The sequence below is a fragment of the Mastigoproctus giganteus genome, chromosome 2 (assembly GCF_048544385.1).
Source record: "Mastigoproctus giganteus isolate SK-2022 chromosome 2, ASM4854438v1, whole genome shotgun sequence".
Classification (NCBI taxonomy): Eukaryota; Metazoa; Arthropoda; class Arachnida; order Uropygi; family Thelyphonidae; genus Mastigoproctus; species Mastigoproctus giganteus.
In genome coordinates this window covers 237,917,115-237,943,550 of record NC_143576.1, presented here as the reverse complement: position 1 = coordinate 237,943,550, position 26,436 = coordinate 237,917,115, and the positions used below count along the sequence as shown (strand labels likewise).

At 35.7% G+C, this 26,436-nt stretch overlaps 1 protein-coding gene across 1 annotated transcript in view; it reads left to right on the top strand.

Moving 5' to 3' along the window:
* EDTP (Egg-derived tyrosine phosphatase) overlaps positions 1-26,436 on the top strand; it is a 198,408-nt gene that overhangs the window by 155,450 nt on the left and 16,522 nt on the right. Inside the window, exons 14-17 of the mRNA XM_090390242.1 lie at positions 5,764-5,828; positions 15,818-15,879; positions 18,995-19,139; positions 23,725-23,985. Of these exons, the coding sequence (XP_090246368.1) occupies positions 5,764-5,828; positions 15,818-15,879; positions 18,995-19,139; positions 23,725-23,985 (533 nt within the window). The remainder of the gene's footprint in view (positions 1-5,763; positions 5,829-15,817; positions 15,880-18,994; positions 19,140-23,724; positions 23,986-26,436) is intronic.

Here is a 26,436-nt window from a genome sequence, read left to right as displayed (position 1 = left end):
CATGATTACTCCCACCAATCCCTGAAATCCCTAGCACCTTGCTTTCTAGGCTACTGCTCATTCTAATAGAAGCAGTGCAAGAATCACTTTCACCTCTGCCTGTGGCTACTGTTAATCTTTTAGTCTGTGAATCTCCCCAAGCTCTGTTTTCTGACCCACCTAACACTGGCTCGATAGCATCAGCAAATATTCTTGCTCCCTTTCTATTTAATATTTAAGAAAGTATCCTATCCCTGTAGAAACAATCTCTCCTGCTGTTAACAGGAGAGATGTGCACTGCAAAGGGACAATTCATGATAACTCGAGGCCAACTCTTTATGCAAGACAGTGTGTATGGATTCTCTGGTAAGTGCATTTTGTTTATTTGTAGACACATTAATGATGAAACACATACAAAACCTGCACTGAAATTGAAACAGACAATTGAAGTGTAATAATTGGTCTGCATCGATTCAAGGACTTGATGCTTTTATCACAGTATTTTTAGCTTATAGAGCATGTGGTGCTAGAAATTTATAACTGGAGAGTTTGTGCTGAATTGTATAGGGGCTCAATATTTTTGATTCAGTGCCATGTGACTACTTTTGTGAAATTAACTGGTTCGTAAAATTCAACATAGCTTTTTCAAGGAAGAAGCATCTAGGAAATGATAAATTTAACTTCAGAAATATGGTTCAAATTTATTTCCAACTGTAAAGCTTGTTATATACTTAGCACAAACATTGTGATAGATGAGCAGCTATTTCCAACTAAAACTGAATGCCAAGTCACTCAGTATTTGGCCAAACCAGACAAATTTGATATAAAAGATTTGGTTCTCAGCTGACAACTTCAAAATATCTACTGAATGGCTTTCCTTATTTGGGGAAAGATGTGTGTTCAGATAGTTGGCCACTTTCTGTCATCCTAAAACTAACTGAACCATTTCTGAATCAAGGTAGAAATGTGACCCCCGATAACTTCTTTACCAGTTTTGAATTGGCAAAGAAATTAGCCAAAAAAATAGTATAGTGGGAATTGTTAATTGTGCTTGTAAATAATTGATGTCCATAAAACAAAAGGCAGAATTATAATACACTTCAGTTTTCAAACTTTGATTGCACTCTGATGAATTATCAGGCTAAAGCAAATAAGTGTCATAAGTTTGACTACACTTCATACAAGTGTTGCAGTAAGTAGTAGTGGCATGTGATGCAAGAAAGCAAGTGTACGAGCTTATGCAGCATCGGCCAAAAAAAAAAAAATAAATAAACAATTCCCTCTAAATGTTTGTCCAGTTCCTCCTTAAATTTATAGAATAGAATCTTTAATTGCAGCAATGATAGACATACAATTAGTCCCGTCACGGCATGGTGGTGCCAGGGGTTAACAAAACATATTTACAAAAGAGATACACATGAGAAAAAAAGATAAATCAGATTATTAACAAAGCACAGTTTTAAATTTTCAGTTCGACGAGGATACCCTTCCTGTATTTTTTATTATTGACCACTTCTTAGAGGTCCCCGTCGATGGCTTGCAGTGAGGGCAGCATTTGCTTTGGCAGGAATCTGTCGGTTAGTACTAGCCGGTTACGGTTTGCTAGCAGCTGTGCTGAAGACCGGAGATAAGGGGGAGGAATGCGCCAAGAGCAGTGATCCCAGAAGTTCGGCTCTGTAATTTTACCGGTGGCCATCTTGATGGTGAACAGCAGCCTTCTTTCTGCGATGTAGGACCGGAGCCTGCGTAGTTGAAGAGCTTCTGCTAACTGTGTTGATCTGAGAGCTGGGGGAAGGTGGAGTTTGCTGTTGGCCCATTTTAGAAGCCAGAATTCGGCAGAGAATATTCTTTTGATGTTGGATTCGGCGGCCGAGGCCCATATCTCTGAAGCATTTAACCTATCAACCTATTTATTTAACCTATCAACTTCCCAAAAACACAGATGGAAGTTTGTTCCAGCAATTAACCACCTGCTGGCTAAAGGCAAATTTCTGCACATCTATTCTACATCTGTCTTTCGTCAATTTGAATTTATGCCCCCTTAGGTTCATAATCTGAACAAGTGGAAGAATCCCATCAGAATTCAGCGTGCTCAACCCATTCAAGGCCTTATACACCTCAATCAGATCACCTTGCAGGTGCCTAGTCTCCAGCTGCTGCAGTTTGCAGAACTTAAGCCTCTCTTGGTAAGAGGATCCCTTCATTCCCCTCACCACCCTTGTTGCCCTTCTCTGTACACGCTCAAGCAAATCCTCCTTCCTAAAATGAAGCTTCCAGACCTGTACGCATTACTCGAGCCATGGCCTGACCATCCCCTTATACAGAGGGACAACCTATTCCTATTACAACAAAAATTCCTATATATCATTGACAAAACCCCATGACCTGCCCTGGCAGCCTGTCTGCATTTCTCAGAAAACTTCATATCTTACTGCACAATTACTCCCAGGTCTTTTTCATTTTCTACCACCTTGAGTGTAGTACAACACAGTTGGTACGTTTCTCTGGGGTTACTTCTACCCATATGCAGTACTTTGCATTTGTCAAGGTTAAATTTCAGTTGCCACTTCTCAGCCCATCTGCCCAAATTTTCTAGATCATGTTGCAGTAGCACACTGCCATTGCTGTCATTAACAACCCTGCCACCCTTTGTATCATCTGCAAACTCTGTCACTAAGCCTGATATACCTTCATCAATATCATTGATAAATATACAAAACAGCAGTGGACCCAACACCGAACCCTGTGCGACTCCACTAATAACATTAGTCTACAAAGAGCAGCACCCATTGATTACCACCCTCTGTCTTCTCCCACTCAACCATCCTTTTCTCCATTGTAGCAACTTACCCTTAATACCATTCTGTTCCAATTTGTACAGTAGTCTTCCATGTGCAACAGTGTCAAAAGCTTTACTGAAATCCAAGTATATGATATCAGGCGCCTCTGTAGCCAGGTGGGAAGGAGCAGCAGTGCGTAACACATGCTTCTTGATTAGACCGGGGTTCGAGCCCGTCACCACCAAATATGGAGGATGTGGAAAGGTCAGGGAATGACTACCGCATATCCCGGAGCAATATGGCCTTAGTTGCTAATGCTCCTAAAAACCAAATAACAAACAACAACAACATATGATATCAAAATTATTTTTTGCATCCAGTTCCTTTGTAACCACATCATAATATCCAATCAAATTTGTTAGACAAGACTTTCCATTAACAAGCCCATGCTGTGTCTGAATTATTGCTGCAGTCTTGTCTAGATGATCCTGCAATATATATTTAACCAGTTACTCTATTTTACCTGGAACAGAAGTTAAACTAACTGGTCTGTAATTACTCATGTCACCCTTCAATCCCCCTTTGTGAATTGGGGATATATAACTTCTTCACCAGTTTTGAATTGGCAAAGAAATTAGTCAAAAAAATAGTATAGTTGGAACTGTTAATTGTGCTTGATGTCCATAAAACAAAAGACAGATTATAATACACTTCAGTTTTCAAACTTTATGATTGAACTCTGAATTATCAGGCTAAAGCAAATAAAAATGTCATAACTTTGACTACACTTCATACAAGTGTTGCAGTAAGTAATGGTATGAAAAAAGACTGATGCAATATTATATTACAACAGTACAAAGTATGGGGTTGGAGTTTTTGGATCAAATGGCAAAAAAATTCAACAGAATCAAGTTCACTTAAATCAGGTTCTTTGTAAATGGCCAGTTTACATCTTTTATAATATATTAGATCTTGCAGTAATCAACACTTAGATTATTTATCAAGAAGTGACAGGGAAAGCTATGAAGAGCAGGGATTTTATATTGAATTTGGCTGAAGAACTCAGAAAAGAATGTACAGATTCACAGAAAGCAGCAGCAGATCTAACCAGTAACAATAGTGGCCATGTCAGACCTCACCAAGAGTAAATGGCTGTTAGAACAAACTGCCACTCCTTTGTAACTGGAGAGCTTATGTAAATTTAAAGAATGGTTGGATACCTATGTATGTGAGTACAGGTAGTTCTCGACTTTACGAGTTAATTCGTTCCTAGCGCTCACTCGTAAAGCGGGAATTTATTTCCCATAGACATAAGATTAAAAATAGCGGTTACGTTCTCAACAATGAAATTAGTTTGTTTAAACAATGATTTATCGAAAGAAATGAAAACAGCCTGTAAACTCAAGCAAATTATAATAATAGAGAAATTATTTACAACTTACAAATGTTAAAGTATGTTTATTCTTCATCGTCGACTAAATGCACACTCGTTGATCACTCATTAATGGCTCTGCACTTGTTGCATGAGGAGTATTCTTCAGAAATGTTTCAAGAGGCGTTTGTTCCAAGGTAATCTCTTAATTACAAATTTCACGTTTGCATGCATAAGCATTTTTTAATGGCACACACAAATTGCAACAAACATGATATGCATGGAGTAACAAGCTTACAAAGCTTTAAAAAAAAAAAAAAAGAATGAAGAGATTCTGAAAATTTATTTTTTTATACGATTGAATATTTCAGTAAAGGGGAAACATTTTCACCATAATAACATGAAAAACTACCCATTTATAATTGCTTGCAGTAAGTAACAGAAAAGCCCAATAAACTGATAAGTGCAAATTGTTTTATGGTAGTGACCTCCAGAAATGTGCTTTAGAAAAATATCACAAAGGCATTTAAAATTGATTCTTATAATGGAACATATGATGACAATGAAAGGTAGCGCATTTTAGTGATTTGAATTGGTAACTAATACAATTTACAAACCACGCTCACAACCTTTTATATGGCCTTAAGGTCACGAGCATGAACTTAAATGAAATTTTAGAAAGATAAATAGCTTAGTTATACAGCAAAAATTTCAACTTCCGAGATCTTGAAACGCATTACCAAAAAACAATGTTATTGGGTTCACATTATGATATTTTAACGATATGATGGTGTCTCTGGAACTGATTAATATCGTTAAGCAGGGTACACTGTATTGTATAGCTATGCACATGGTTTTGAATGCAGTATTTATGAATGTTTAAATTAATTTTTTGTAATTAATGTTGATAGTTGGAAAAAAAAACTCTGAAACCCAGGAACTTGTAAAGCAATAACTGCCTGTAGATGACAAGGGATGTATGGGTTACAATTTTTTATGAATAAAATTTATATCTGTAAGGCTTGATATTTCTTAATGTCCAATAAATCTGTTTCATAAATTTTTACTACAAGATTTGCTTAAAGTTGCAAAATTTGAAAATTAAGTCTGAGTAGCATGATTGTGACACCTTCAGAATAACATCAGTCAAAAATATTCATGGTTTTTATCAAAATCATGAATATACTCTGATTCAATACAGATATAAAGTAGGCTGAATGAAGAGAAATAATATTCTTGCCACACTGACTTGTCTGAAAAATTAAAGTAGCTTTATTTGTAAAAATAAATAAAAATACACCCATAAAAATATAAATTTATTTTTATTATGGTGTAACTGTAATTCGTGATGCTTAAGGTATTTTTTTGGCAATATTACTTTAATTTCCCCCCCCCCCTTCCTATTCATCACAAAGAATTTACCAAAAAAGCAGTGTTACCCACTTTCAGAAAAGGGTAAAAATAGGATTGGAGGAAATTAAGGCATATGGTTTTATATAAGCTGCTCAAATTAAGATCCTTCTGTACTCATTCGTCACTAATAACTTTATTTAATTAAGCTAAAGATTGGCAGTTCTATAATTAAATTAAGAGCAGTTTATTTGTGTTTAATTTTTTTTTTTTCCCTCCTAGATAATGTACTTCTGTTTCTATATGCTTAAACATCTGGCATCTGAGGAATTTTCAGTTATTCACATGTAAGAATTTGGTTTTAATTTTTAATCGGTTTAAATTTGGTTTTAATTTATAATCTGCATAAAATGGACTTTGTCATGGAATAGTTCAGTTGCTTTTAATATGCATATTTAAGGGTATATCTGCAATACTGAAAACTACCAAAATATTTAATTATAATGTACTAAATCTGAATCACCTCACTGGATTAGAATTATACTTTAGATAAAATAGTGTGCACAATTGTTTGCTAATCTTCAATATTTTGCATCAAAATGAAGTTTTATTTTTTAAATTTATATGAATTAAACTATCATTTATCTGAAACTATGGTAATCCAGTTCAAGTCTATGCAATATATAGACAGTTAATATTTACTAGCAGCTGCATTGTTATTCCACTAATTACAAATTCAGTGTTAATTCCCATTGTTTTTATTCATTTGTTTTCAAATATTTCCTAAATATATCCCGTAGAAACTGCTTAAATACCACCAAATATCTCAGGAAGTGACAATGACAGTTTTTTCCTTTTTTCTTTAAGAGACATTAATCTTTGTATACACAGTGTACCAATTAAATAGACTGAGTCAGTGGAGAAGAAACTGAGTTTATATATATTTGAATAATGTTTAAAATAATTGGAAACTGAATCTTTCATAATAAAAAGGCACAGCAAACATCAGAGGCAGCAAAAAGCATATTCCTCTACATGATGCTTGAAATATAACCGTAGAAATAAATTAGAATAGGAAATAAAAATGCCAGCAGCATGGCAAGACAAGAGCAAAAATAACCAAAATTAAACATAACGATAAGCTAACAGGGAGGGAAGAGAGGGGTAACAAGAGTAAATATTGCAGCAGAAACTCTAAGATAATTTAGAACATCTAAATGTAAGGATAATAAAATAGATTAAATTTCAAAAGCCAATTAAATAAATTTAATGGCACCCCCTCTGACGGGCACCAGGTCCAAATTTATGTGAAATATCACTAACAGAAATGTAAACCACTACAATAAAATAAACCAAAAATAGACTGACCATTATGCCCCATCTAAACGGAGGACCACAAGGTCAATAATGGTCAGGGAATCTCATTTCGATCCCTAGACCAATCACTGCAAAGGCGAGTAGATTGAAAGATGAGTCTGCCACCCAATCTCCAGATTGAACCACCAATGCAGAGGACTTGAACAGCGGTGGTCCTGATGCAGCAAATATTACAAAATAGAACAGATACGAGCACTCCAGTGTCTTGCCATGCTGCTGGCATTATTTTTAATTCCTATTCTAATTTATTTCTATGGTTTTATATATATAAGTAATGACATTAAAAAATAAAATAGATAAATAAGAAAATAAATAAACATGAAGTAGTCATTAGAGACAGTAAAATAAAAATCCTCCATATGATACCCGATATATTACTGAAATTGCGTATTGAAAAATTAATACAAATGTCCATAGTATGGCAAAACTGTAGAGCGAAAATTTAAACATAAACCTAACAATTAATCATAATTGGAAGGGTAGAGAAGGGGTGACAAGACTGAAATTGTAGCCAAAAGCCTCCAAATAATTTTGAATATAATTTAAATCCAATTCAAATAAATCCAATTTAAAAAGAACCAATTGTATAAAAATTTGGCACCCCCTAGTAAGGTACCAGTTCCGAGAAACATGAAATATCACCAAAAGAGACTAATCAAACTACCAAAATAAAATAAAAATAGACTGACCGTCTCATATCGACAGAGGACCATGAGGCCAATAATGGTCATTGAATCACTGCATATCAATCGCTAGACAAATTTTTGCATAGGCAAATCAATCGAAGGACCTATCCACCCCTCCTTCCTCTGATTGAGCCACAAATGCAGAGGATTTGCATAGCGGTGGTCCTTATGCAGTGAAAAATAAACAATAGAACAGACTAGCACTGCAGAGCAAAGCCACATCACAAACATACTGAAAGCTTAACCAGCTTATATAGAAAATATATTTATAGATGGCGGCATAGGTGCAGCTTAAGCACGTCAAACTCACTACTCCTATCTGATTTACATATCTAATATGTAAAGGACCTATAAGACCACCGCTTTGCAAATCCTCTGCATTTGTGGCTCAGAGGAAGGAGGGGTGGATAGGTCCTTCGATCGGTTTGCCTATGCGACAATTTGTCTAGCAATTGAAATGCAGTGATTCCATGACCATTATTGGCCTCATGGTCCTCTGTCGATATGGGGCATAAAGGTCAGTTTATTTTGTTTTAGTAGTTTGATTAGTCTCTTTTGGTGATATTTCACTTTATTTGGAACCGATACCTTACTGGGGGGGGGGGGGGGGATGCTAAATTTTTATACAATTGGTTCTATATTTTAAAATGGATTTATTTGAATTGGATTTAAATTATATTCTAAATTATTTGGAGGCTTTTGGCTACAATTTCTGTCTTGTTATCCCTTCTCTACCCTCCCAATTATGATTAATTTTTAGGTTTATGTTTAAATTTTCCCTCTACAGTTTTACCATACTACAGGCATTTGTATTAATTTTTCAATATATAATTTCAGTTATATATATACACGGTGTCTCAAAAATACATGGCATAACTTCAGGAATGAGTTCCTCATATGTAGACAATAAAAATATTTTATATCAACATAGTTCCGGAAATGCTTGGTTCCTGAGTTGTTAACCGGAATGTCTTATCTCCCACAAGTGATTTCCTTCATCGCAAGGTACTGACAGGATCTGGTGGTTTTCCGTTCCAACCATGTGCTGAAAGCAGATATGCACTTCATGTACTGTTTGGCAGACTGCATTCTCTGGAGGCTCGTCGTTCGTACCATGAAAGTTTCCCAGAACAAAGATGTCCAGACAGGAAAACATTTGAAGGTATCCATCGCCGCCTTTGTGAACATGGGACCTTTACACCTCTTGCTGCTGACAGAGGACAGCATCCAAAATCTCCTCTACTTCAGGAGTCATCCTCTGTTGGGCAGCATGAGGTGTAAAGGTCTCATGTTCATAAAGGTGGTGATGGATACATTCAAACGTTTTCCTGTCTTGGACACCTTCATTCTGGGAACCTTTCACGATACAAACGACAAGCCTCCAGAGCATTTCCGTCTGCTAAACCGTACATAAAGTGCATATCCACTTGCTCCTTATTTGAGTACATGGTTGGAATGGAAAACCACCAGATTCTGTCCAGTGCCTTGTGATGAAGGAAATCACCTGTGGGAGATAAGACATTCCGGTTAATAACTCAGGAACCAAGCATTTCCAGAACTGTTTATGTAAAATATTTTTGTCTACATATGAGGAACTCATTCCTGAAGTTATGCAGTGCATTTTTGAGACACCTTGTATACATAGTGTGTGTACACACACAGGAATTTAGAAACTTTTATGGAAAGTTTTTGTACTATATCAAAACAAACTTTATCCTGCAGATTTTGGCCTTGTTGGCTGTGAAGACCTCAGTTATGGATATAGAAATTTATGCTCAATGAAAAGGTTAATGGATAAAATATTTTTTGGTCAAATGGTATTTTTTTTATTCTTAGTATAGTATATTGCAAAATGTTAAGTTGGTTTTTAAAATTGCATTTTAAGTAGCCACTTGAGGTTTTAATTATGATTTACATTACCTGATGGAAGTGTATTTGTAATACTGATGAAAGTATTTTCTTTTAGTGCTGTAAACATCAACTTTGACTTGATGCAAGTATATTGTGGTACTGAATGATTTGCTTTTCATGTGGCAGATAAATGATTCTTTATTTTCTGGAAGAAAATACCAATGCTTGTTTTGAATTTTTTATATCCAGGGTTTTTCTTTCATTTTGAAAATGCTCACTTGCAGAATAACCTTTGTGTACATAGGAAACTTAATTTCTGATCCATGTGCTGGTAGGGAGCACCAAGATCACACAAGAACAGCTTATCTTTCTTTCATTTATTAAAGGTTGTTATTAAAATTATTGAAACTGAGTTATAAATACTTCTTGATGCTTGCATAAGTAACAAAAGGGGTGCAGTCACATGAAAAACTGGCCTTATTGTTTATTTTCTTTTTATCATTTGTTGTAATTAAGATTTATCTTCAACCTTTTCCCAACACAAAATAAAGAGATTAATAATCAGCTGTCATTCCACATTTTCATGTTTTTAATATGCAAATAATTCACAGGGGCAATAGGGTAATTCCTGGTTAGACTAAGTTATATATCTTATGTACACACACACACGTGCAGTGTGAAAAATGTCTAAGTACTCCCTCTTTTTTTTTTTAATCAATTTATAGTATATTAGTTAATACAATATTTAAGAAGAGCAGAAGTAGTAGTAAAACAGGTAAGACAGTGAAAGATGCAGAACATTTTTCCATGAAAAATTTGACAAAGCACAAGCTAAAACAAAAGTGACAGTATTGTGTTGGCATTGTCAGCTGTTACTCAAAGTATTTTGGACACAAAGGCTTGGATAAACTTCAGAAGTTCTAGCTTTGGTTAGAACAAATTCACTCTGGGAAAAAGACATCAATAAAAAAAACAGCATAAAAATGAAAACTAAACTTAGATTTCAAAGGAATATCCTTCTTCAGCTGATGAACTGACTTATTGACTTAAGCAATAATTATTAAAAGTCCAGTTACATGGCACCAAGTGGCCAGTGGATGCAAGATATATAGTACTGTAGACTACTTGTGAGAGTAGTTTATTGTTAGTCTGTCTTTATTCAACATATCCAACAGTTCTTGGTTTTTTTAGTTAAGCGTATAAGTCAGGTAGAGACTGGAAAAGGACTTTCTTTCCATCCTGAAAAACAATTGGAAAGATTTATGTATTATGTTAATTTTTTTTTTTTACACAAAAAAAAAAAAAACTGCCAAGCAATTTCCAGTAAAATTAATAAAAGATCAGTTGTAAATATAATAAAGCTTTGCTTAGTTTCTGCTGTTCAGTTAAGATAATGTAAATAATAATATTAAAAAAAAAAAAAAAAATTCAAGCTGCATGAAATTGTTTTCTAGCTCTGAATAAATGTTTAATTTTTGTGGCAAAGCATGTAATTGGTAAAATGCCTTATGTATGAGAAATCAGTGAAGTGGGAATATTTGATTCATTTTATATTTGTTGCATTTGTAAATTCAGTTTCTCAGTAGGTAAAATGTTATTTCAGAAACAGGTAAACATTTTTGTTTGAGAGTAAGAAAATAAAATGTATTCTTCAGTAATCCATCTCTTTAGAAGAATTAACAAAAACACGTATAATGAAATGGTTTCAGCATATGTTGCTAATCTTTTTTAATGGGGGGGAAAAAAGTGAATACCAAAAATTCATTAATGCTTTATTTTTAACATTTTTGATGAGAATCTATATTTACATAGAATGGGCAAAACTATCTTGTTGAGAGATTTCAAGTTGTGCATCTTATCAGTTGAAACAATTGGGAGGGACAGTTTTTAAATAAACTAGATAACTATAGGGTTTGCACACAAATGAAATAGTTGATAAATTAAAATGGAAAATTAAATTAAACTTAATTCCTCCAAAAAAAGTGTGCTATTTTTGGTAGGTTTGTTGCTGTTAAAAATTAAAAGAATGATGCTCCATTTCTGTAGATAAATTAGAAACTGGTTTAGCTGCTATATTTGTGAGAAGTCTGTAGAAAAATTGAGCATTGTGTCATTTAATAATCGAATGGTTGCCACAGCCATTCGATAGTGGCGCATTATAGCCTTAGTTGCTAATGCGCCAATAAAACCCAACAACCAACCAACCAGCCATTCGATAGCCAGTTCTTCCTATTTCTAATTTGTGTTTTAGATTTTAATTTAGCTAAACTTGTGCTGAATCTGTTTAAGAGGTGAGAGGTAGGGTGCATTTGTTTGCCGAGTTCTCTTCTGGAGTAATTAGTACAGAAACTTGATTGGTGTGAATATTCTATACTATTTGGCACGTGGAATGAATTTTATGTGGTACTGCCAGTATAACGTGTATTGTAACCTTGCACTGGATTAAGTAAACTATATTATTATTGTCCTGAATGTCAGTGAAACAAATGAGTATTGAGGTTGAACATCTTTTTATTGTAAGACTAAAAGATTAAGATTTTTATTTGTGTAAAAAAAAAATGTTTTTAGCAATATGCTACTTGGCTGTCATAAAGTAAAGTAACTTTGATACTCTGTGTAAAAGACTTCTTTTATGCATGAGGATTTGCTTTTGTAGAATTGCAGAATACACTTATGCAGCACACCTATTACCCCATCCTCTGCTGATTTGTCACTGATTATTATCATATTCATTAAACTTATTTAATGCATGTTAAATAATCTATGAAATTAAACTTAATTTTTTTAAAAAATTAATTGCTAAAAATTTAATATTGCAAGAATGATATGGATATTAATCATAATGGGGAAACTTGATACTAATAGATATCACACAGTCATTCAATTCAAAGACAAGGCCAGATTTATTTGTGGCATAGTTGCTGCAGACCCAGTTACCCCTAGAACAACTTTGTGCCTGGCACCAGAGTAACTATATCCAGTATTTAATTCTGGCCCTGACAGAATGGAGATCTCCTTTTGTATCTTGCACTTTGCATGATTTTTTGGCTTGGGTGTTTTCATGGTTGAAAATGGCAGTTCCACATTGGTAAGAAGTTGAGAAAGGTAGAATATATCCAGAGCTCTTAGAGACATTGCAGGATAGTATTCCATGGATAGCTAAAATTCATGTAAAAAGGATCATGAAATTATCATTTTAAATATTGTCAAAAGATAATGAGTTTATGCATTGTTGAATGCATAACTGCTCATATTCCTTCTTAGAAATAAAAAAGTAACTGATCAAAGCAGACTGCAGAGTATGTGTGTAATAAAGTTCTTTCAAATGCTGGAATTTGATAAAGAGCGTAAAACTTGCTTTTTTTTTTACCACAAACTAGGCCTTTACAAATACAGTAAGAACACAAAATAAAGAATAATTTCTGTACTACTGTTGGCACAGTCAGTTATTTTGCTACAATTGTAAGAGGCTTGCTGATTGCCCTAAATTACTTTTCAACACTAATACAAGAGAAATTCCAGGAATAAACCCATTACTTACTCTAGAAAGTACAGCAAGAGCTACCTATTAGCTCCAGAATAAACTAGTTTATGCTATGTGGGAGTTAATTAACAAAAGGTAAAAAAATCTTTTGAAATTTAATAACTACAGGCAACCCCCCCATATAACACAGTACTTCCACAACACAGTTTCACTCTAACATGATTGATTAATTGTGGTAATCCTCACACAACATGGTACTTATATAACATGGTTAGAGAATTTCAGTAAACCTCGCATAACAGGGTATTTTTGAGCTTTTGTGCAGGGAAAATCCTGCTATTATGTCGGATGTAATTTTTCAACATTTCCACTTTTTTTTTTTTTTTTTTAATCCCTGCTAGTCAAAAATTGAGAAATCCCTGTTTTATTTTGTTGAGAAATCCCCATGTTACATTCTGTGCTATTGAACTATATGCTTGTTGACTTGTGGAAAAATCTTGATTCCAAAGTTTTATTATTATTGGATCACACACCAGGCCATCCAAAAGATTTAAGCATCCAAACATTGAAGTAATGTTCCTATCACCACAGTTGTACTAGGTTAATACAAATTCTTTCATTCTGCCATTAGATCAAGGCATTATATCCACCTTTTAAAAGATTTTGGAAAAAATTGATTCTGAATCCATTGAGGTAATGGAGGCATGGAAACATTTCTCAATTGTGGACTGTATCAGAATCAAAGCTTTATTGCTGAAAGAAGCAAAACAGTCAATGTTAAATGTGTGTGGGAAAAATGTATGGCCAGAGTCAGTTCATTCAGGAAATTTGGTCAAACCAGCAGAAAACTGAATCGTTGCGATAGAACTTTCTACATCGGTAGGAGGGGAAGGTTTTGATGATATGACTACTGAAGCCCCCGTGGGTAGCACAGTTGATAGAATCTCCCTCTTCCCCCACACAGGGTGGAAAAGACCAGAGTTCGAATCCGGTCGATGATGGGAGGAATTTTATGGGTCACTTTTTCAAAGTGACTGAGTTAGTCAGGCTCAGATGAGCATGCATTCCCCCGCCCCCATTCTGGTTTTTCATCCAGCAAAACAATCATTTCAGGACACAATTTATAGACAATATACACAGAGTAAAATGGCCTTAGTTGCTGATGCTCCTAAAATAATGAAAAAAGATATGATTACTGAAGCTGTTCAAGAATTTTTGTTAAAAAAAAAGAGGCTGGTAAAGCAGATTTGGTGGGAATGGCATCAGAGGTAAAACCAAATCAATTTAGAGGATGATAGCACAGAAATTCTAAACTTCCAAAGTTTACACTAAGAAGCATACAGGAAGATATAAAGCCGAGCAATTGAATCTTATTTTTTGAATGCAGATTCTTGAATGAAAGGAGCCCAAAGTTCAAAAGAAAGCTACAAAAATGCTTAGTTCCATATGATGAAATTCACAGATTTATCAAGCAAAAGAAAACAAACCCAGATTACTGGATTATTTTTTATTTATTTTTTTTTTTTAAAGAGAGCAAGAAGATACATGAAATCTAGAATGGTGTATTTTTGTTAGCATTTTTTTAACAAAATAGTTTATTTTTGTTAGCTTTTGGAATGTAAACCCCTTTTTGTATTATTTCTTAGTCCTGTATAATAGTTTTGCACAATATGACATTTTATAGGAACTTTACTGCCGTGTTATACGAGGGTTACTTGTACTTTGAACAGTGTGCTGTATTATTCAGTTAGCTGATAGTGGGAGGGGTTGTACCTCAGCAAAGTTCACTGACTGCATTGAATGTGTTAAATTTTTATAGCATGCCAGTTGGGTATGCCAGTTCTAAGCTATGCATTGTTTCTAAAACAAATGTTTTGGTGGATTAATTGAAAAATATATTTCCTCTTCAAAAAGGCAATAAATATTTAGTTACTTTATTTAAATATGTTACTTTAATAGTGCTACCATAAAATCTTGGTTCCACCACAACATCTAATACCATATCATATTACCACTAATCAAGTTTCCATACTATTTAGTCCATAATAGAACTCAGCCAACATGTGCACCCCACCTATCACCTCCCTTTAATGAATCCACCACAGATTTTAATTAAAATCTACCTGCAAGTTACTAACATGACACAGACTTTCAGTGATTCTGGCAAAACCTCTGTCCTTATGTTTGATTATCTGCAGTATAGCAGCTAACCCATAAATTCCAAATTTGTGTATAAAATGGGCACATCATGACTTAAAACTTACCTTAAATTTAATTCTTTTTACTTGACATTTAGGTTAACTAAGAATGAGTTGGTGAAAGTCTCTTTGAAACTCCTGGTTATTTTTCTTTTAATTTGTATTTTTTAATAGTGATGAATTTTCAGAACAAAATTGTACTTTTTCTCAGGAGCATGCAGAGTTTCTCTTAAATTTCTCCTTTTTAATTTTTCCAACTCTGTTTTTATTCCTTCAAAATGTACCAATCCCAACAATTAAAAAGGATGCAAGTCTTCTATAAATTATAGGAGCTATATTCTAAGTAAGAATCTCCTACTTAGATTTCCTCATGGCTTTTGGAGCCTTTATGCAAAGTCTTACTTCAAAGTTAATTAAGAAATTTGTTTATTGGGTGTTGAGAAAAGTACTAGGAGTAACAATATTTTGCCAGTTCTTTTTTAAACTTATTGAGTAAATGCAAAAAGGATAGGACAATTTATTCAAGAAACCCACAAGTAAATTTATTTTTTTGAATGAATTTAAATGATTGGAAAAATTCCAGAGAGGAATGGTGATGAATACAAGCAGCAATACCAAACAAAAGTTTGGTATTGCTGCTTGTATATTTAGTATATTTTTCTTGGAAGTGTTGGTTTAATCTTAATTTTCAATGTTTGTTCCTCATTTTTATTTTATTAACCAATTTCAATATTTCTTAGTAGTAAAAATCGCAGAACTAGTGGAAACAGTTCAGATTGTCAGATGGATGGAGTGATGTTTGGTAAGTCGTCAACTTGCAGTTTTTTTAAATTCATTTTTTAAGTTATGTGAGTAATTCCTAATCAACACATATTAACATTTATTACTAGTGTTGCTAATTTCAAAATGCGTTCGTGTAAAATATTAATATTTCACTTTTTTGGCCCTGACATAGTTAGGTGGTGTCAGTCTAAATTTATTTATTGGCTTATAACAGAACCTGGCTATATGTATTATTTAATATTTTTTAAATTTTTTTTTAAAAATGGCCAAGGTTACTTGAGAGCTATGTCAACCAGAACTGCTGCTATCTGGCTCTAACAGCAAGATGGACCCCTAGAATGTCAAATCAACTGTCTCTTGAGGTCCTGCCAGAGTAAATAACTATACTAGTGTACCTGGTCTGCCTCCATGGGGCAGAGTGTGAACAACGTTGGGACCCAGCAGCTAAATGACCAGAGGAACAATGGTACACGACACTACACATATACAAAACCCATACACTTTTAAACCTCTGGCATTGACAGTGTTCTGTTCCACACCCACAATGTATACTATGCAGAGATGGGGGAAACCCCTGGTGCCGTTTGACACTAAACACACTCTGCCTCTTGAGGTTGCTGCAGCCACAGGTGAAAACATTTCCAACTGGACTGTGTTAAGAAGGTTCAGTTCAAGTGGACTTCATGTAAGGAAGCCAGTGGTTTGTATCCCATTAACTCACATGCCAGCCTTGGCACTTTGCCTTCTCAGTGGCATATAGGGGGAAACACTTGAGACCGCCATACAAACACAAATACCTTAAATCCTGTTAAACCCAAACCACTGAAGAGCTCATCAACTGGTTTTTTTTTTTTTTTTTTTTTTTTTTTGATTTGGTAGTTGTTGGCGCATCGGCTTCTGTGGCCATATTGCACCTCCCAAGGTTTTTGCAGTACTTTGATCCAAGCCCGAGGCGGGAATCGAACCCGCGACCTTTGGGTTGCCGGGCAGGTACTTTACCCACTCGGCTAGCCCGGTCGGCCCATCAACTGGTGTCATGAACATGTGACTTGGAGCCCTGATAAATGGGGTACAGTTCTGTTCCCTGATGGGTCCCATTTTAGCCTGCAAACAGATTCGAGGTGTTACTTCATCTGGAGACACCATCCAACCAACATCAGAGAAAGAGGCACAGTGGAGGTGGTGTTCTCATGTGGGGTGGAATAGTGCTCAATGGCTAAACCTCTGTTTTTGATAGAAGCTGTAACTGCACCGAAGTACCAAGAACAGATCCTCAAACCATATGACTTTTTAGGGGTACATTTGACCCAGATTTTCTTTTCATGCCCCACAATGCCACTGCACATAGAGCACAAGTGGTTGAAGGAACATCTTGAAACTGACAATATCCAATGACTGCTGTCTTGCATGATCATCATGCTTAAATCCAATCAACCATGTGTAATGCAATGTTGATATCCTTGGGAGTCACGTTGCATGCCTGACAGCCTACTCCTCAATCACTTGATGAGCTAGGTTCTGCACTGGTGGAAGAAGGGATTTGTTGCCATAGAATCTTATAGAAACCTGTATATCGAGCATGATTCAGGCCTGTTTAGCCATCGGAGGAAGCCTCCGATGGCTAAACAGACCTGGCAAGAACCTTGAAAATATGGCTGTTTAGCCATATTTTCGAGGTTCTTGTATCAACTTCAGTAATGTGACATTTTTAGTAATTCTTGTACAACCCCTAATAATGTCCCTTATACCTGTCCAGTGTTTCTTACTGTCTCCTCATTTCATCATTATTTTATGGTACACCACCATACCAAATTTTGTTCTGCTTCAGTGCAAGCTACACAAGTTACACCCAGTTTTTTTATGTATTCTGTTATTTTTGTTAGTGTTATGACAGAAAAAAGGATTATGTATAGTGAGTGGTCTTGGTTGGGGCAAAGTGAACAAGAAAACCAGAAATGTGAGAAATTATCACAAAATTATGCTTAACACTTGTTCACTGTTGTTGAGTGTAAATGAATATTTGACAGATGGGGAGTAAAAATAAAGAAAAAGTTGGATGAATTTCTGGTTGGAAATGCTCCTTGGCAGCAAAAGCAAAGAGCAGTCCTGTTGTTATAAACAAATCTTTGATTGAACATTTCTGCAGAGGGCAAAGTATTTTTCTTGAACCAGTCAGTCAGTTTGTGTTGAACAAACAGTCCAACTAGAAATCTGATAACAGAAAAGTCTTATGTAAAAAAAAATTTTAATGTTTGAAAGCATTTAATAATTTTTAATATGTATGTGTAGTACATAAGCCGAAATATATGCCTACACACTTTTTTTAAATTACTTGCTCTTAATGTGGGAAATTTTAAACTTAAATGGAAATGACTAATAGTACCTTGTGTGTACACAATTATTATTTCTTTTTTTTTATCCTCAAATATTTATAGAGCCAAGAAATGTGCACTCACCAAACTTTTAAAATTGTGACCTTAGATTTTATAAATCGGAAAATGGAAAGGATGAGCACTTTCATGTTTATTTTCAGCAGGATTAATAAAATTTTTGTTTAATTGAAAATGGTGTTAAAAAACAAGATTTTTTACTTTTCAAATAAAGAAAGTAAAATTGCATATAGTAATTAATGAAATCCATTAAAAGGTCAAGTATTGGTATACTGCAATTAGAGTTTAAAAAAAAAAAAAAAAAAAAAAGAACAAGAGGAACTTCCAGAAGTAAAAAAAAAATATTTTTGTTGGATATTGTGATTGTATTCATAACTATTTTGGGCATTATGCTGCATGGTTAAGCATCTTAAACATTGGTATATTCATGGTTTTTTTTTTTTTTTTTTTTATGGAGGAAAAAGTTGGGAGGGACAGATTTAAGTTTTTAGTTATGCTGTGCTTGAGAAGATAATTTTGGAGAGAAATTTTCGAGATCTTTATCTTTTCCTAAAGATAAAAACCTCCAATGAATAGATGTTCATTTAGATTTTTAATTATTTTAGTAATATTAAATATTTTACAAAACAGTTTTTTTGTCCTGTTGAATAAAAATGAGGTTATCCAAGTGTGTGTGTGTGGTTTTTTTTTGGGTTGTTTATAAGAAAAGGCTACTGACTTGTTGTTAAAATTTGTATCTTGCAGATGAAGACACATCACCAGTACGAGGTAGTAATACCAGTCTAAGTAGTTCAGGTAGTTCTGTAAGCAGTCGCAGTCAAGAAAGTAGCCCTCCTACATTATTTTCTACTCAAGACTCTGGGGATGAGTCTCACTTAAATACAAATGGGTATTCAAATAGCTATTCTTCTAATATATATATATATATATATATATATATATATATATATATATTTTTTTTTTTTTTTCTTCTCTCTCGAATAAAATGTTAATTTGTTACATATAATGTGTTATTGTGCATGTCTGGTACTACAGCAAACAGCATTGTTTAAGTATATTGTTTTATTCTTCAATCTGTTAAGTTTTTATTGTTATGGGAAAGTGTTTTCAGGGCTATTTGTACTACACACAGGAAGCTACACTTCTAGAATGCCAGAGTACAAACTTTTTAAATTTCTTTATTCGTATACTTACTGTTAATTTTAGTCCCTGGGACATTTTAGATGAACTCTAAAACAAGAGTTATTTATTTTTACTATAGATTATTTAAATATTTTTGCCAACCAGTGGGATGATTAGTCCATTCTGATGTCTCTCCATACAATGTCACCACAGAATTTTAATGAAAAACTAGAATCTGAATTCATCAGGCAGGTGACTTTTTCTCACTCTTCAAGTGTCCTGTGCCAGTGTCCAGTTCATTTTCTGGCTGCTTGTTTTTAGTTGATTTGAATGGAATCCAGTTAGGTCATCTGCTCTTATATCCCATCTGTGACAGAGCCCTGATACATTGTATGTCCTCTGAACACTGCTATTGTTTACTGTTATTTGAACAAATTTGACCTCTCTTAAGTTGCATCATTCTTTTCACTTTCAGTTGGTTTCTTGTATCAACAAACTGTCTTTGGCAGGCTATTTCTGGTTGTTGGACCATTCTCAAAACACTATAGATGCCATTATGCACAAACACCACAGCAGTGTGGTATTGTCCCTGATATTTGTATTGAAACAGTGTCAACTGTAATTCTGCATGCAAAGTCACTTAGGTTGTCTTGTGAGACATTTCTCTCACTAAATTGTATATGTACATGTACATTATCCCTCAGTATCTTACCGTGTGTGTTACACTGGTGTGCAAAACTTAAGGACCAGTCAGGTTTTCACCAGTAGCTTTCATAGGAGTGGCCTGGATATGGGAAAAAGCATACCAAAGGAACCTCGTGAGGTACAGAGATGATGAAGGAAACAAAACTGTACAGAGGCCCTTTTATTCAAAAATGGCAACATAGCACTGGCTGCCATTGATACAGATGCATCACTGCCAAAGATGGAACAAACGGAAGAGGTGGTCCTCAGTAGGAGATATGGCCACCCCCTAATGTCAGTGCAGGTTTATCACCACCTGTCCATACTTAGAACAATGTTGTCGATACGTTCTTGCAGTAACATCATCCATTCCTGTGTCAGCACCATCTTCAGCTGGTGAACATTTTCTGGTGGGTGTGGACGTGCTGCTAGGCGTCACCCCAGAGCATCCCATATGTGTTTGATGGGATTTAGATCGGTTGAAACGGGCAGGCCAATCCATACAAATGTCTCCACTTTCCAAAAGCATATCAACAGCTACAGTGTGATGGGGTGTGGCATTATCATCCATAAACATGAACTCGGGGCCATTGGCACCTCGGAACAGACGCACATGGGTAGGATTACCTCAATACAGTAGCGTGCACCGGTTACAGTATAGCCTTCCAGACGAGAACACCTTGACTGCCATATCGATCCCTTTCAGTGATTTTTGTGGGGTGATACCACGTGCCAACCTCTCCAGAATTGCTGCTGAGACTGAATCTACTCTCATCAGTAAAGAGTAATTACTGACAATGTTACCAACAGTAAATTCTAAGTGGGAAGCATTCAAGGAATTAATCGTGGATGCTACTAAAAGTTTCATACCTATTAAGAAACATTGTTCAAGGTTTAAGCCTAAATGGTTATCAAATGAACTAATGAGACTCGTGACAGAAGAAAAATGCATGGGATGCATATAAATTATCAAGCAACTCAGAAGCCTATGGCAGATATAAGCTACTCTGTAATCAGGTCACAAAGGAGGTTAGGCAGGCGAAGGCAGATTAAGAGAAATCTTTGGCAAAAAGATGCTAAGAAAAACAGCAAGGATTTCTTTATTTATATAAACTCTAAAAGGAAGGGGATGAATCTGATTGGTCTACTTGATATCGATGGTTTGACTGTTGATGATCCTGCTCAGATAGCAAATAAACTGAATGAGTATTTTACATCTACATTCACACATGAGGAGTTAAGGTTTGAAAATGGCAGAAGGTTATCAAATTGTAGCAGGGTGCTTAATGATTTTGTAATAACTGAGAGCAAAGTGGAGGAAATTGTCTTATGAAGTTAAACATAAGAAAGGCACCTGGGGTGGATTGGATCTATCCAGTTATATGAAAGTAGGTGGCAAAGCAACTAAGCAAACCCTTAGCCATAATTATGAGAGCATCCTTGGACTCAGGGGAGGTCCCCACCAACTGGAGATTTGCAAATGTATCCCCAATTCACAAAGGGGGATCGAAGGGTGACATGAGTAATTACAGACCAGTTAGTTTAACTTCTGTTCCGGGTAAAATAATGGAGTCACTGGTTAAAGATGCATTGCAGGATCATCTAGACAAGACTGCATCAATAATTCGGACACAGCATGGGTTTGTTAAGGGAAAGTCTTGTGTGACAAATTTGATAGGATATTATGATGTGGTTACAATGGAACTGGATGCAAAAAATAATTTTGATATCATATATTTGGATTTCAGGAAAGCTTTTGACACTGTTGCACATGGAAGACTACTGTACAAATTGGAGCAGAATGGTATTAAGGGTAAGTTGCTACAATGGATAAAAGGATGGTTGAGTGGGAGAAACAGAGGATAGTAATCAATGGGTGCTGCTCTTCATAGACTAATGTTATTAGTGGAGTCCCACAGGGTTTGGTATTGGGTCACTGTTGTTTTGTATATTTATCAGTGATATTGATGAAGGTATATCAGGCTTAGTGTCGAAGTTTGCAGATGATACAAAGGTTGGCAGGGTTGTTAATGACAGTGTGCTACTGCAACAGGATCTAGATAATTTGGGTAGATGGGCTAAGAAGTGGCAACTGAAGTTTAACCTTGACAAATGCAAAGTACTGCATATGGGTAGAAGTAACCCCAGAGGAACATACCAACTGTGTGGTACTACACTTAAGGTGGTAGAAAATGAAAAAGATCTGGGAATAATTGTGCAGTCAGATATGAAGTTTTCTGAGCAATGCAGACAGGCTGCCAGGGCAGGTCATGAGGTTTTGTCAATGATATATAGAATGTTGCTAGCAGGGAAAAGGAGGTGATTGTCCCTCTGTATAAGGCAATGGTCAGGCCACGCCTTGAGTACTCCATAATGTCTGGAGGCCTCATTTTAGGATTTTAGGAAGGATGTAGATTTGCTTGAGCGTGTGCAGTCAAGGGCAACAAACTTCCATCTGTCGTGGAAGTTGATAGGTTAAATAAATTCGAGGAACTGGACAGGCATTTGGAGGGAATGGTGTGTTTTTTTTTTTTTTTTGATTATGCTGCATAAGCTCATGCACTTGCTTTCTTGCATCACATGCCACTACTACTACCTTACCCCATTGCACTGCTGTCCAGTCCTTGTGTTCAATGCACTACTGTAAATGGAGTCTCCAATGAGCAGGTGTTAAAGGGACAGAATGTACTGGCTGTCAGGCAAACACTCCATTTTGTGGAGTCTCCTGGCCACATTAAACCATGATGTCCTGTGCAGCTGGTTTGCAATGGATCCTGCTATCTGATGTCGGTCCCTCTTGGCCTGTTGGAGTATATAGCAGTCATCATTGGACGTTGTTTTTCGCAGATGACCACCACTGGCCTTTCAAACAACTGTTCCTGTCATTCTGAAAGCCGGCTATGTGCGTGAGATGATGCTATGGGCAATACCGAACTGTGCAGCCACATCCTTGCACTTAGACTTTCCTTGAGCTTCCCAATTATTCGATCCTGGGTAAAGTCATCCAGATGTTGACTTCTGGTCATTTTGTTGTCTGTAGCACTGTATGAAACCAATCCATTGTCTGTAACAATTGTGCTCACCATTCGATAATTTGCACATAACTGCTGCTTTTATCTGTTTATGTGAGCCCTCTCATTTTATAAACAGCTGATGTAAATTTTTGCATGTGCACCAGCTTTCTACTGAATGGCCACAGTTATGCAACTCGCCACAAGCTGTTTCATTTGATTTTGTGGTTGTAACTTTTAGAAATAGTGTTGGTCCTTAAGTTTTGCACACCAGTGTAGTTATGATTTTGCCACTCTACAAAAAATATGTAGAGATGTGGGTTTGAATTCCATCATAGGGTGGAGCATTTCTAAAATGTGACAAGTCACTGATTGATGCACCTAAAAACCAACAATCACAGCAGCTTTGTAGTCTGGTATAGACATGTGACAGTTTCTTGAAACTGGTTAATTCTTGGATGTTGTGAGTGTACCTAATAAACAGCACATAGTTGTTGACTACTTAGTTATTAAATTGGTGTTTTTGGAGTATAACAGTTATCCATCTAAATTATAATAATCATAACAATGATAACAATAATTCATTATGATAATAATCCATTTAGGTGCAGTGAAAACTGGTATAGCAATCCTTTTTTCTCCTTTTGTGTATTCTAGTAATGTTCCTGGATGTCAAACACCCTCCCCAAAAGGGTGGCATTCTTCAGACTGGGGACTAAAGCTGGATGATATGCAGTCTAGTGGGAGCATTACTCCACCCACTCTGACCAATAGCAGTAGTGATAACAGTGCCTACAACGTAAATGAACCCACTTTAGGCTGGAGACCGGTAACTAGTAATATGTCAACTAGTCCAGTTGCTGTTCCAACTAATGGAAGGCAACGATCTGAGAGTTCATCATCAACAAGTTGTGGCAGGTAAAAGTATTACATTGCATGAAATAACTTTCATCTTGCAGTTTTGTTAAGTACTTGATTTAGAATTTGTCAATTGCTTCTGAAATAGCATGACTGGTAACAATGCCCAAGACTAATGAATAATGAAAAACAGAAGTCAGGAGTATGATATGTGTTTAAATTTGCAGAGTTCTGACCAAAACTAACTAGAATGATAATACTTATACCAGTACAGTCTGGAGACCAGTAACTAATAACATATGCACATCTGCATTAAAGTTATTCTTTTAGTTGCAGTTTTGGTTTGGTCAGTGTTATGTAGATTTTATCATGTATAATTTTAATAACTTTAAAATCTTGTTTTATTTGTTATCCTAATGCTGTAGTTGTGTATTATCCTAATTAGACATCCTAATTATTTGCATCAAGCACAAAACTGCTATTCTTGATATTAGATGTTATAAACATTATTCTAGAGGTGACATTTTACAAACTTTGGAAACACATTTTTACTTTTTTTTTTTATTATATATATATAAAATGTATCATAAGAATCAAATTGCATATTCAATAAAAATCAAAACAAATTATAATCATTGTATGATAACCAAGTAAAAACTACCAAATATTTTGGTAATAAAATAACCTGATTTTAAACTGCATCATAAGCATTGAGACAAGAGTGGTAAGATCACAAAGTACTTAAATTAAAATGGTAATATGCAGCAATAATGTCAGGAATTAGCAAGACTAGAAAAGTTTTTGATATTGTTAAATATAGAAAGAATATACAGACTTGGATCTGGAGAGATTCACCTAGTATATAGTAGATAACATTTCTCCATGCACATCTCTTTAGGCATCCAATTATTTCACATCTTTTCATAACTGCTAGTGATTGTCATTTACATCACAGAACAACCACATCAAGGTTAAAATGGCACTGTAACCTTTAAATACAAGTTACTTATTCTAAAGTACTAAGTATATAATGAGTACTTGCATGCCTGTTAGGTGTTTTACTTTTTTTTTTCTAGTCTATAACAAAAATAAAATGCTTTGTATTCCACTGACAGAGGAGGAAGAAAATCCTCTAAGCTCATGAATATATTTGTTCCTTATAGCATTAACTATATGAACTTTTTCTCCAGGCTAGACTTCCTTATTACTTCCCACTGCCTTTATTGTACCTGTAGTTGCATGCTGCCATGTCATTCTGTAAGTTGAACATGCTGTCTGGGACAACAGATGGCTGATGATTGCACATTTAACAGCAGATTATAACCAGGGTGCACAAAGAACTATTTCTGAACACTCCATCCAGCAGACAACTCTATAGATAAGCCTATAGAGTAGGTGACCTGTTCATGTGCCCATGTTGACCAACTGTCACTGACATCTCCACCTGAAGTGGGCCTGGGAGACCATTCCTGAATGTTGGATGACTGGAAAAGTCACTGGTCTGATGAATCAAGGTTCCAGCTCCATGCTGATGGATGGGTGCATATTTGATGGTGAGCAGGTGGACAGCTGCGACCATCACATTCCAGTTAGAATATCCAGAATGAGAGCACATCGAACGCGACATCGATCCCTGAATAGATTTCAGATCATTATGTGAAAAGCAAATACTGTTCCAAGAGTAATCTCATCATAGTACAACCTTCTGTCGAAGTAAAAATTCGAAGTTTCCTACAAAACATCAGGAGTGTCAAAAACAAGCTAGATGGTCTACTTGATTTGCTTTCCTGCTCAGAGTAAGGCTTCGTCATTCTGATTGAAACCTGGCTCAGAGATGAAATGGAAATTGCTGCCTTCACCTCAAATCTTGGCTATCACATGCTGGCTGCTAATAGAATTGGGAGACGAGGTGGCGGTGTAGCAATCTGTCAAAGGAGTTCACTACCCCTGATTAAGGCATCCACTTATCCAGGTGGTGACATAGAAGCTGTTCTTGGAATCTACCGATTTGCTGGTTTGTCGATCTCTGTGTGTGCCATTTATTTACCTCCACCAGTTTCTGAGGATTCTATCCTTAATCTGACAGCATGGCTGTCATCCACAATCAATCATCGGCAAAAGCTCATCATCCTCGGAGACTTTAACCTTCCACTGCCAGCCACAAAGAAGCTCCTAGTTGGAAATGGGCATTGGTCTTATTCGTGTTCCGCCCTCACACGGCGATGCCACCCTGCAGCGCATCTTCTCAAACTGTTTAGTAGAGGAAACCCTGACCATAACTGAGAACTTCCTCCCGTCCGATCATGTTCCGATTACTGCGATGATACCTCTGCAGGCACCTAAGGATGAATGTACACAAGTAAAAACTACGAACACTGTCAGGAGAGTATACAATCCAAAATACATCAACATTGGAAAAGTTACTACCCTTTTCCAACTTTACCCATGGAACATACTGGCTGAGCTTAACATAAATGAGGCTGCTTACTGGCTTTCGAGATGGATGGAATT